At 40.7% G+C, this 11,508-nt stretch overlaps 1 protein-coding gene and 1 pseudogene across 1 annotated transcript; both read left to right on the top strand.

Annotated features, from left to right (window-relative positions):
• The first annotated feature begins 1,890 nt into the window (after nt 1–1,890).
• On the top strand, nt 1,891–3,069 carry LOC147437722 (uncharacterized). The gene is made up of 2 exons (XM_086485988.1): nt 1,891–2,861; nt 2,946–3,069. The coding sequence occupies exons 1-2, from the start codon at nt 1,918–1,920 to the stop codon at nt 2,962–2,964; spliced, it is 963 nt and encodes a 320-aa protein (XP_086342114.1). The 5' UTR covers nt 1,891–1,917; the 3' UTR covers nt 2,965–3,069.
• A 963-nt stretch (nt 3,070–4,032) lies between these two features.
• On the top strand, nt 4,033–5,929 carry LOC147437721 (uncharacterized; annotated as a pseudogene).
• The last annotated feature ends 5,579 nt before the right edge of the window (nt 5,930–11,508 follow it).

The raw sequence follows: 11,508 nt of genomic DNA, 5'->3' as shown, positions 1-11,508 counted from the left end.
GTGAGGGAGCCAGTGGGCATTGGCTAAGAGAGTCTCTTGCCTATATTACTTGTATATACTAGTAATAAACTAGTAGGGCCCACTTATTAGCACATTCGCCTTTAAGTGGAAGTATGTTGAGGTAAAGGCAGCATGTGCTTTGCCCTAGGACTGAACGTCTAGCATCCGTCCATTGACTTCACTCACCATTGACCTATTCTTTCTACATAAAAGAATAAAGGGTCTCAATCATTTTAGTATTGAGCAGTCCACCCACACACAGTCTATCACTCTACACTCATAGCACGCACACCCACATTACACAAATTTTGCATTGTCGTGCTCTTCACATAAATTATGAAGTCATCAAAAAGATTCACAATTGTAAAAAGTTTCCTCGTTCTTGTCTTTATCTTTGTAGAAAAAGATAAGTAATCCATGTCATAAAAGAATTCTCCAACATCACAAAGCAATAGCTTGATGTACATGACAACTCCATCTTCGATTCTATTGAAATACCATGCAATTGCATAGAAGCTTGAAGGCATTATGCCGATCCACCAAGTACCTTCAACACTCGGAGAAGAAGAAACAAAAATCTATAATCTCTTTCAAACGGTGTAGAATTGGACTCTAACAAAAATCATCAGTACCTCTCAAATGGTGTAGAATTGGACTCTTTGCATGAGATGCACAAAGGCAGAAAATAGTGTTTCCTTCCTCTTCCTTGTGCTATTTTCCTAAAACTAGTCTTTACAAAAAATTATCCTAATCAACACCTCACTCTAATACCATGTTGGAAACAAAGAGGAAGATGGAGATCGTGAAGAGAGGGTGGAGATGGAGGTGATCACAAGCAGAGATAGAGAGGCCCAACAGAGAACTTGAATTTGTAATTCTCTCTATTAAAAAGAAGTATTACAATGTCTTTATAAAGCCTTTAAGTCCCATGCACTAACTAACCTTCACCTCACAACCCTCAACCACTTAAACTAATGATGCATACTTCAGGAGACCCAACCCATGAAGAGTTTTATTGCTCACACACACACACACACACACATGCATTAATAGAAAAAATTCACATGGCTAAACAAAAACATGTATATGAGGAAAACTCAGCTTTCACCGCACAGTGTGACGAAGGCTCTCTCGCGCATCGAGCGAGAAGTGCCCCTCCAGAAGCCGCAACAAATGGGACTCAATTTAGCAGAACGCGAGCCTCCCAGATTCGTGCTCAAGTTGCGAGGACTTGGCCTCTCGGTCAAGATTCCACCCTGAGTGTCCCAAGCAAACCCATAATTGATGGCTTTGAGACTAGGGGAACTTGTTGGTAGGCTCAAGAAATAGCTTGGCTTAAAGGAGCAATCCCCATTTTTAGTAGATATTAAGAACAAGCTCAAAATTGGGTTTCCAACTGCCGCAAGGTTTTTTTTAGGCCTAAAATTGGCGTGTATGGCAACCAATTTCCACAATTAAAGCTCTAAGATCATCTATGAATTTTCATTGTTTTCTTTTTGGCCTGCCCAAAGGGCTAAGGCCATAGTGGTGGTTTGCATTTTTTCTTAGGGAAAAATATGACATGGGTTTTATAAATAAGTGTGGAAAATAAAAATTAAAGTATGTTGTTTTGAGTGGCTCTTGAGAGGATAGGTGCATTGGATTCCGAGTGGTGGACGTTGGGTGCAAGCTAAAAGCTGTCAGGCTTAAAGTGGGGTTGGTGGGAGGGCCTTATAATGAGTGCATGGGTTATCATTCTTCCCTCTTTTGGAGTGGAGCCTTGTGGAGGTCTCCTTAGGGTTAGGGCTCATGAGCCCCTTAGTAGGGAAGGCAAGGCTCAAGGCGGGTCTATGGCGGTTCTTGGTCGTAGGTTTGCGCTGCGCATGGGGTGCCTCTGCGTGTTGTCTTGGTGCTCTCTGTTGTCTTGTTCGCCGGCCTATGGCGCTTTTGGGCCGTGCTCTTGCTCTGCTGTTCTGCTCCGCTCCCGTAGTGCTGTCGTTCGCGCATGACGCCATGGGGGCACATCGCCCTACTCGCCGGCCTGTGGCGGTTCTGGGCCGCGCTCCTGCTCTGCTGTCCTGCTCTGCTCCTGTAGTGTTGTCCTGCTTCTTGCATGGGGTTGTTGAGAACATGCTGGCTTGTGTGGCATGGTTCTTTTCGCTGGTCTATGGTGCTGTTGGGTGTGTTTCAGTGCCATGCCTCTCCGCAATCATGCGTTGCTGTGGTTTGTCGTCCTGCTCGCCAATCTATGGAGGATTTGGGCCGCGCTTGTGCTCTGTTGTGCTTCTCTATGGGTGCCTCGTGTTCTTGGTTCACTGGTCTATGGTGGATTGGGGTCGTGCCTTGGTGTTGTGTTGCTCTGTGTCTCGGGGTTGTGTTGCTCTTTTTTCTCGTCTCCTTCGCCGATCTGAAGTGGCACTTGAACATGTGGTGTCGTGCTGCTCTATGGATTTGAGCAGTGATGCTCTGTTTGGACGTCGCCTTCGCCGATCTATGGCGGATCTTGGATGTCGATCTGTGGTGTTGCTGTTGTTTCTGGTTATGTCGTGCTGCATTGCCGTCCACTTCGTCGGTCTATGGTGGATTGGGCCGTTCTGTTCTGTGTCGTGCTGCTCTATGCATCGGGGTTTTTCTGCTCTGTTAGGACGTCTCCTCCGTCGGCCTGTGATGGATCTTGGACGCCGATCTGTTCTGCTGTTGTTGTTTCCGATGTTGTCATGCTGCATTGTCGTCTTCTCCGTCGGTCTGTGGTGCATCGGGGCGTTCTGCTGTGCAGGCTTGCTGCGGTGTGTTGTGTTGCTCTGCTATGTCGTCCCGCCTGCCGATCTATGGCGGTTTGGTGTCACATGTGCCTCGTCATCGGCAGTTTGTGTTAATTTTCGGTATGTTATAAGAGTTTTTTTTTTGTTTGATTTGTTGCTTTCTACCGGTTGGTTGTTTGTTTAACAGTTTGTTGTTTTCTGCAGGGTGGTGCGGAACCATTGACGGGATTGGATAGTTTGGGTGGCTTAATGTATGTCGAGGTCAAGCACACTTTGTTACGGGCTAAATAACTTGAATACTATAATAGTTGCCAACTTTTTCGGTGTCAATTAAGTTTGATGTTGTGTAATGTTTTGAAGTTAATTATATCTTGAACTTTGTCCGATTGTTGTTGATGGACTCTATGCTTTGCTTTGATTGGCTCCACATTCTATGATGCAATTTTGGTCCATGATTTAATCCTATTGATGGATTATTTGGACTAGCTGAGTAGGTGGTTAGGGTTTGGGGATTTGGCGTTGAAAATTTATGGCTATGGGGTTATTTTTTTAATGTAAAAAAATGATTCAACTTTCATTATTAAATATGATTGTCTCAAGGTTCATTGTTAATATTGTAAAGTGAGAAAATAAATCTGTTTTGCTGTGATGATTTAGGATCATATTTGTTTCTATTTTTTAGATTTCTTAATTTACTTAGTTGTAGTTCTCATCTCATTTGCAGCCTTGCACTTTTCTTCTCCTCTCTCCTCTCTCTAATATTTAGGATGCACCTGTCTTCCCTTCTCTCTTCTCTCTAGTAATAGTTGAGTTATTTGTAGCTTTTACTGTTATTCAAAAAATCGAAGTAGAGTTAATTAAAAGAGCAGCCTCTCTCTCTCTCTCTCTCTCTCTCTCTCTCTCTCTCTCTCTCTCTCTCTCTCTCTCTCTCTCTCTCTCTCTCTTTCTCTCTTAATAAAGTGTATAGGTCGTGACCCAATATTATATAATGATAAATGGCAACAATTGTAAAAATTTGTATTTATTTCCAACCTTTGAGTGGAACTTTTAAACTATCTTTCTTGAAGTACTCAAGATTATCCATCACGTTTCACTCTTTTAGTTGTAAGTATATAAAATCCAAAGGTATTTTGAAGAACTATCACATTTTACAAGACTCGTATTGTGAGATTACTCTTGTTGTTGAGAGTTTTACCTCCTCTATAGTACAGTCTTTTAAATCTTATAGCCACATCTATTATCAAAGCATAGCATCACTCTCTATACCAAGGCGACATGGATTCGAATATGGATGGTAATATACCTCTGCATTTCGTTTCCTCTTTTGGTGCTTAAGAGTCTTGTTGTCTTGCTTATCTTGGAAACTGTTTTGAATTTGCTCTTGATTATAGATGCTTTCACTACAAACTCAAGCAATGACTACTTTGAGACTTTAAGCGCAGCTCCTAGAACTGAAAACTTGCATGAAGTTGTGTCTGAAAGTGGGGGCCTTGGATCGTCAAGTAGCTTAGTAGGTTCTCCAAACTCAGCATTTAAAAAGCTTAGTCCCAAGGCCAAGTTAAAGAAATCTCCAAAATCTGTTCAAAAAGCTCTTAGTATTGCAAGGGGAATGGCCTCTGTGAGAGGTTAGCTTTGTTTCCAATTTCTATGGCTTACCAATGTGTAATCGATAATAATAGTATCATGTGCCATGTGATGTAGGGCGAACACCGCTTAACATTTCTGGGATTGCCACTCCCTCTGTTGGTGTGAGTCGTTCGGTGGGCTTAGCATCTATTAAAGAAGAGCCAAAGCCTATTATTGACTCTTTTGAATCTCAATTGGCATTGAGCCATCTACGCCCGAGCTTCTTATTTCTGAGCTTGCTGATGCTATTAACTACCGTTTTGTCTTCATTGGCAAGGTTCTTGCAAAATATGGCACATACAAAATCCAAAAAGCAAACTACATCAGATTTTTGAAGGCTGATCTTGTGGACAAGGTTGCACATCATACTATCACTTTTGTTGTGGCAAAACATTATATTGAACAGTTTGTAAACTCATTTGTGGTGGGTGATTTTATACGTATTGAGGGCCCTGTTGTGAGGAAAAAGAATCCTAGTGATGGAGGCACTTGCCAACTTGCTCTCTATGCTGATGCAACTCCATCTATTGTGAAGGCTCCTTCATTCGACTTTGTGCCAACTTTCTTTCCCGAGCACAAGATTAAAAATCTTGTCTCATCATGGACTTCTTCAATTGAAGATGGTGTGCCTACTGTAGCATTTACTGTTATCAAGGTGGAGAACATGGCGAAAAGTGATGGGAGTAGTGGCACTAGGCTTATTGTTGTTGATGGCCTTGCTGATGTTGATAGAGCAATGGTAAGCTTCTATACACAGCTCTAAGTGTTCTTGATAGTGTTTTGATTGTTTTTTATTGCTGCAGCTTTTGTTTGTACCTTCTCGAAAGGCTGACTTTTATAACATATCCAATGAAGTCAAAGCGAATGGATTTTATGATTGTGTGGCCCACAACATAAATGTCTTCAAACAATTCTCTAACACATTGTCTGTCGTGGACTACACTATCCTGCTGCCATTGCCCTCTCAATTGAAGTTGTCTTTCAAAGATATCCGTGATAAGCAGATTGCTAATATGGGATTCGGAAAAACGGTGAGTTTCGCTTGGTAGGTTCGTTGTATTCATTGTGAATTGTGTGATCCCATTATGTTAATTTCAGGTGTTTGGTTCTCTTGAGGTTGTTAACGTCAACAGCGTTGGATTGGAGTATTTATGTGGAGTTTGCAAATCTGCCCAAGTCAACCACCAAAGCTCTAATCCTCATTGTTTTGCTTGCAACAAAGTTGTTGAAATTTGGAAAGTTCCTGCTCTTCAAGCAAAGCCGGTTTCTCATGACGGCAAAGGCATTTCTATCACCTTGCACGGAAAGATCGTTGACCAAGTCCTTCGCCTACCCTCTTCTTTTTTGCATTTGTATGAAATTGATCTAGTGAGTTTGAAAGCTTCCTTGGTGGGAATGAAAAGAGCTGGGCATTTCTCAATTGATGCACATGGCTATGTAACAAGCTTTAAGTCTGAATAGGGAGATGTTGTCTATCTAATGTGCCTTGCACTCGTCTAGTAAGCCTATATTCTGCTGAATATCCTTTTGTATCTAGGCATTATGGCGGGATTATCTCTTGACGATAAAACTGTTTTTTGTATAAATGGTTTCCAATGTTCAATCGACTCAACTTTTTGGACGACATCTCCTTGTAATCAAGATATTTTAAGGACATTGTTGTTTGTATGTGGTGTAGATATCTCTATCAATTCATTAGAGAATATTTTTTCCAAGCATATTGTTGCAAATTGTTCTCACAACTTGGAGATCACAAGTGTGTGGCTGAAATTGTGGAATGATGAGCGTGTTGCTTGTAATGTTGACGATAAAACTCTTGAATCTCTAGTTTGCCAACGTATGGGCACAAGAGCAAATTCTCCTTTGCTTTCAATCAATTTGATCAATCTAGCTTGCCATGTCTTGGAGTTTCAATGTGTTGTTCATGTGTTTCAAAAACAAAATCATCAACATTCTTTCAACGCTAATCCTTGTGTTGCATCTTCTTCCTCTTCTCATGGCTTGTTCGTCTTTATTTGTCAAGATGGATTGTTTGTTTTTCCACAATCGCCTTCCATCAAGAAACGTAAGCGTTGCTCCTGGCCTAAAGATCTTGCCGCTAGATTGGTGGATGTTGTGAAGAGTTTTCCAAATGAGACAGCATTGCATATAGCTTCTCGATTTCGAGCACAAGTTTGTTCTTCTTACACATTGAAACAAATTCAAAAGAAAGTTTACTCAATATCGAAAATGTTGCATAAAGACAATGTTGTGCCTCAATCTAATAAAAGATCTAGGAAACAAAAATATCTAGTGGAAATTCAAGACACTCCTGCATATGGATGTTTAAGTTGTGGTAGTCTTTTGTTCAAAAAGAGTTTGCATTGTTTGAGTGTGCTCGAAGCATCTTTTCTTCAAACCTTGATGGGATTGCAAATATTTAACTCTGCTCTAGACAAAAGAGTTTGTTTCTCTTGTAAGCAAAGCTTGAAATCTCAAAGGAAGCCACTCTTTTGCATACATCCACATTCTCTCCTCAATGAAAGTATTGGGAGCATTGCATTGTTAAATGCAATCGAGAAGCACCTTGTATCACTTCGCATTCCTTTCACCCAAATACGAGAGCTCAATTATGAGGGTCAGTTCGGGCTGCGAGGTAGTGTTGTTAATGTCATGGCAGACTTGACAAGAATTCAAGCAATCTTGCCGCGTTTTAGTGATGAGCACGCTACAATCCTTGTGGAGATTAAGCGTAAACTTGAGTATGCCCTTGCATACCTTAGAAGGGGTGTATGTCCCTTTTATGTGCTCCAAGCATTGAAAGATTTGATTAGCACCCCTTTATACATAGAGCACAAAGCCTCTATTAATGAATCTTGGGTTTCTACTTTTCACATGAGTCCAGATGTAGTGTTGTATGAAGAAGATGAGGTTGATGAGTTAGTGAATGAACATTCCGACACCCTTGTACATGGTATCTATTCTTCACAACTAATCATCGATCACAGTGCACATGTCCATAGCGTCGCTCCGTGCGAAGGATTTTCCCCATTGAGCCTATTTGATGATGCCGATTGTGAGGAATTATCATTTCCAACTTTGTTCTTTGGAAAAAGAAGAACCTATGCAAAGAAAAAAAAATTACTTAAAGATCGCACAATGGGAGCTCAAAAACAAGGATAGTTGCTTTGCGTTAGACATTGAAAATTTGTTCTTCAAAGTGATGAAGATTATCATCGGCAAGGTGCTTGGTTGTATATGGGTACGTCTACGCAAGGGAAAATTGCAAGGCATGCAACTATGCACAAAAGATGTTCAGAACAACACTAACATTGATCGGATACTATCATCCCAGGTAGGATATCATGACTTTGAATCTCTGCGAACATCATCAGATTACAAGGCCAAACTCAAGTGTAATGTCGTCGCCATGATTCGACAAATAGGACAGCCTACCCTTTTTGTCACTCTATCATGTGCAGAGCAAAGATGGAAGCCATTGCACGAATGTCTTGCTGCGCTTAATCCACAAATCAATGAATCTAATTTCCAATCTAGTGCACATTATATCCGTGCGTTGGTTCGTGCAGATCCTATCACCACAGCTTGATACTATGTCCATAGATTCAACGCACTTAAGAAAGAGTTGAAACGAAATTCAAAAATACTTGGCCAAATCATGGATTTTTTCTTTGTCACAGAATTTTAGCATAGGGGAAGCCAACATGATCATGGATTAATTTGGATTGACAATTCTCCAAAGCTTGGGATTTTTTATGACAAAGAAGTGATTGCTTTTGTTGATAAATACATCTCAAGTGACAAAGATGAATTACCTATTGACCTACAAAAAGTACAAATCCATTCCCATCGAAGAACTTGCAAAAAAAGAAAGAAGCATTGCCGTTTTGGATTCCAAGACCGCCTGCACGGCAAACAACCATCTTGCGTCCAATACGATCAAGTGAAGAAAGGGAATCCATTCTTCTTGCGAATAAGACACAACTCGAAAGCCAACTTGCAGCTCTGATACACTGCCCTGAAATGAGTTTTGATGATTGGTTATCCTCTTTAAGCATGGATGAAGACATGTACCTTGAGACACTCTCAGTTTCGCTCTCAGAACCAACACTTTTTCTCAAAAGACAACCAAAAGATATATACACAAACAATTTCAACAAAACAATTTGCACATTGTGGGATGGCAATCTTGATATTCAGTTTATTTCAATCCTCATGGAGCTGCTGCATACTGCACATCATATATGACAAAAACAGATTCGACCACAAGCAAAGCAATCAACAAAATCCTTGAGAAATGCAAGAAGGAGAGTCTTCCCACATTGGAGCATCTTAAGAAAATTGGAGGTGCCTTGATCAATGCTCAAGAAATCACAGCTCAACAAGCAACATACATTTCACTATCTCTTCCATTGCACAGCACAACCATGCAATTTATCTTCATCAATGCAGACTACCAAACCCAAAGAACACTATTGTTAAAGAGGAAGACTTCCTTGCAAACACTTCATCCTGATGACACAGACATATTCTTTGATGATCTCGTAACAAAGTATACAAAAAGACCAGCTAACATACAAAATCTTTGTTTGGCAGAGTATGCAAGCAAATACACTATCTCACAAGGGACACACCACAAGTGCAAAAAGCCTCGGATCATCAAATATACAAGCTTCAACAAGGAGATCGACAGCGAGAGACATTACCACCAACTATGTCTGTTGTTTCTACCGTTCACAAGCGATGAATCCACGTTCGATGCTTTGACATCAACTTGGAGAGAGAGATATGAATCTAATATTTCTATAATTGCACAAAACATGGAGCCTTTCACAAAACTAAAAATCAACAATCAAGAATCTTCACATCTTGCTCAATCTCCTCACAAGAAACTCAACAAGAACAATTCACTTATGAGCTTGATCTCGACCTACCAACCACAAGGCATCATATCACTCAACTACCAACATCATCCAGATTCCTTGGAATGCCAAATAAAGAATATCACTCAATTGTCATGAGTTTGAATATAGAGCAAAGACATCTTTACGATGATATTATGACACGAAAGAGAGTATGCCCAAATGACAAAATCCACCTTTTTTTAACAGGAGGCGCCGGCACAGGGAAAACCTTTACTTTGCGTGCAATCATCCAAGGCTTGGTTCGACACTATGCACCTTCGATAGAAGGAAATGGTGAGCTTCCAACAGCATTGTTGATGGCATATAGTGGCAAAGCAGCATTCAACCTTGGTGGCACAACAATACACACTGCATTGCACCTTCCATTGATGTTGACTGAGATTTCCCCTCTTTCCAACGACACCCTCAATGACCTATCCCAGGCAAACACAAACCTCAAACTAGGTTTTTTTTACGAGGCTTCCTTAATAGGCAACAAGCTGCTACGTATTATTGACACAAGACTACGATCTATAAAGCACAAACACAATGAACCCTTGAGTGGCCTAGACGTTATCTTTTGTGGCGATCTTTGCCAAGCAAGCCCTATCCGCGATCGTTGGATATTCAGCGACACAAGCAATACACTTGACATCCTCACACCATCGAGCTAGAACACACATATCACATGCACTAAGCTAACAACACCAATGCGCCAATCAAATGAATTGTTTATAGAGGTCTTAAATAGGATACGTGTTGCGGAGAAAACACAAAGAGACTTGGCATTTATGAATGACACATTTGCAAACAACAAATTCGACATTTTTACAACACCTCATCTTTTCTTCACAAATAAACTAAAGTCCAAGCACAACCAAACGGTCTTTGAGAACTTGCAAGAGACACCATACATCATCAAGGCTCATGACAAATTCCACAAAACATGCTCAAAGAACCTAATCATTCCAAACAACCCTCAAGTAACTGCTGGATTATCCTCCATCCTTGAGCTAAAGCCAGGGATGATAGTCGAACTTTGTGCTAGCAATATCAATGTGCTTGATGGTTTGGTCAATGGTGCAGATGGAATCTTCCAAACAACAAACAACAGAGAACAATCATTGATAGCTTGGGTGGAGTTCTTCGATACCTCAATTGGGAGAAGGCAACGATCCCAAAATGCACATCTCTACCATGCAAACATGAACAAACAATGGACACCAATACTTCAAGTCACAAAAGACTTTCAGGTAGGAAAGAACCCACTCAACCTAGTCTCAAGATCACAACTCCCAATACAAGCAGCGAACGCACGCACAATCCATAGATCCCAAGGCTTGACAATGACAACAGTCGCATTCGACCCTACTGGGATCCAATCTCATGGCCTGGTCTACACAGCTCTATCACGTATCAAAGACCCTGCAAATCTACATATTCTTAGTCCCATTCTCAAGAGCCACATCAAAATTGACCCCATAGTCCTGAAAGAAATCCAACGTCTCCGGACAGATGCAAGATGGTCCTACTTGAACGAGCTCCTGGTTGCACTTGCACAAACACACCATATTGTTGAATCATTAAACATCGTCTCAATCAACAAACACATTGACCACATCAAGGGCGACCCAAACTTCATGTCATCCAGTATCTTGTGCTTCCAAGAAACGAAACAAAAAAAAAGTACGAACCCCCTGACACCAAACTTTGAGCATATTCAACATTATAATGGTTATGGTGTATCTATATTCCACCATCCAAGCATTCAATCCATATATCAAAAAATTGTCTCAAGAGCAGGACTTGAAATAATCGATGCAACTTTCTCTTTCGAAAATCAAACTGCAACTCATATCCATGTCATGAATGTAAACAAATCACCAAACACACCAATAAAAACACTTCTTTTAGAACTCCAACACTTGATACAAGAAAACAATTAAAAAAATGTGAGCATCATACTAGGGGACTTCAACATCGACATCAGCACCACAAAAACCCAATACCAACAGTTGGAATCTCTACTTCATTCGGAGAACTATCGGCAACAAATCAAAGATACAACAACCATCTATAATTCAATGCTAAACCATATTTGGGTGAGAAGCCAACAACCTCACTACATTTATGGCACAAGATTTTGCTTTTGGTCAGATCATTCAATCACATATATGTTGATCCCAAAATAAATAACCCAAAGATCATTGGAGGGGAGACCTCCCCTCCCTTCCCAC

The sequence above is a fragment of the Adiantum capillus-veneris genome, chromosome 17 (assembly GCF_014529385.1).
Source record: "Adiantum capillus-veneris isolate H3 chromosome 17, ASM1452938v2, whole genome shotgun sequence".
Classification (NCBI taxonomy): Eukaryota; Viridiplantae; Streptophyta; class Polypodiopsida; order Polypodiales; family Pteridaceae; genus Adiantum; species Adiantum capillus-veneris.
Note: the sequence above shows the minus strand (reverse complement) of the source record. Positions and strands in the feature narration are given on the sequence as shown.

Bases quoted from the DNA above. Each gene is read 5' to 3' on its own strand.
- LOC147437722 (XM_086485988.1), top strand. From the start codon at position 1,918: ATGGCGCTTTTGGGCCGTGCTCTTGCTCTGCTGTTCTGCTCCGCTCCC.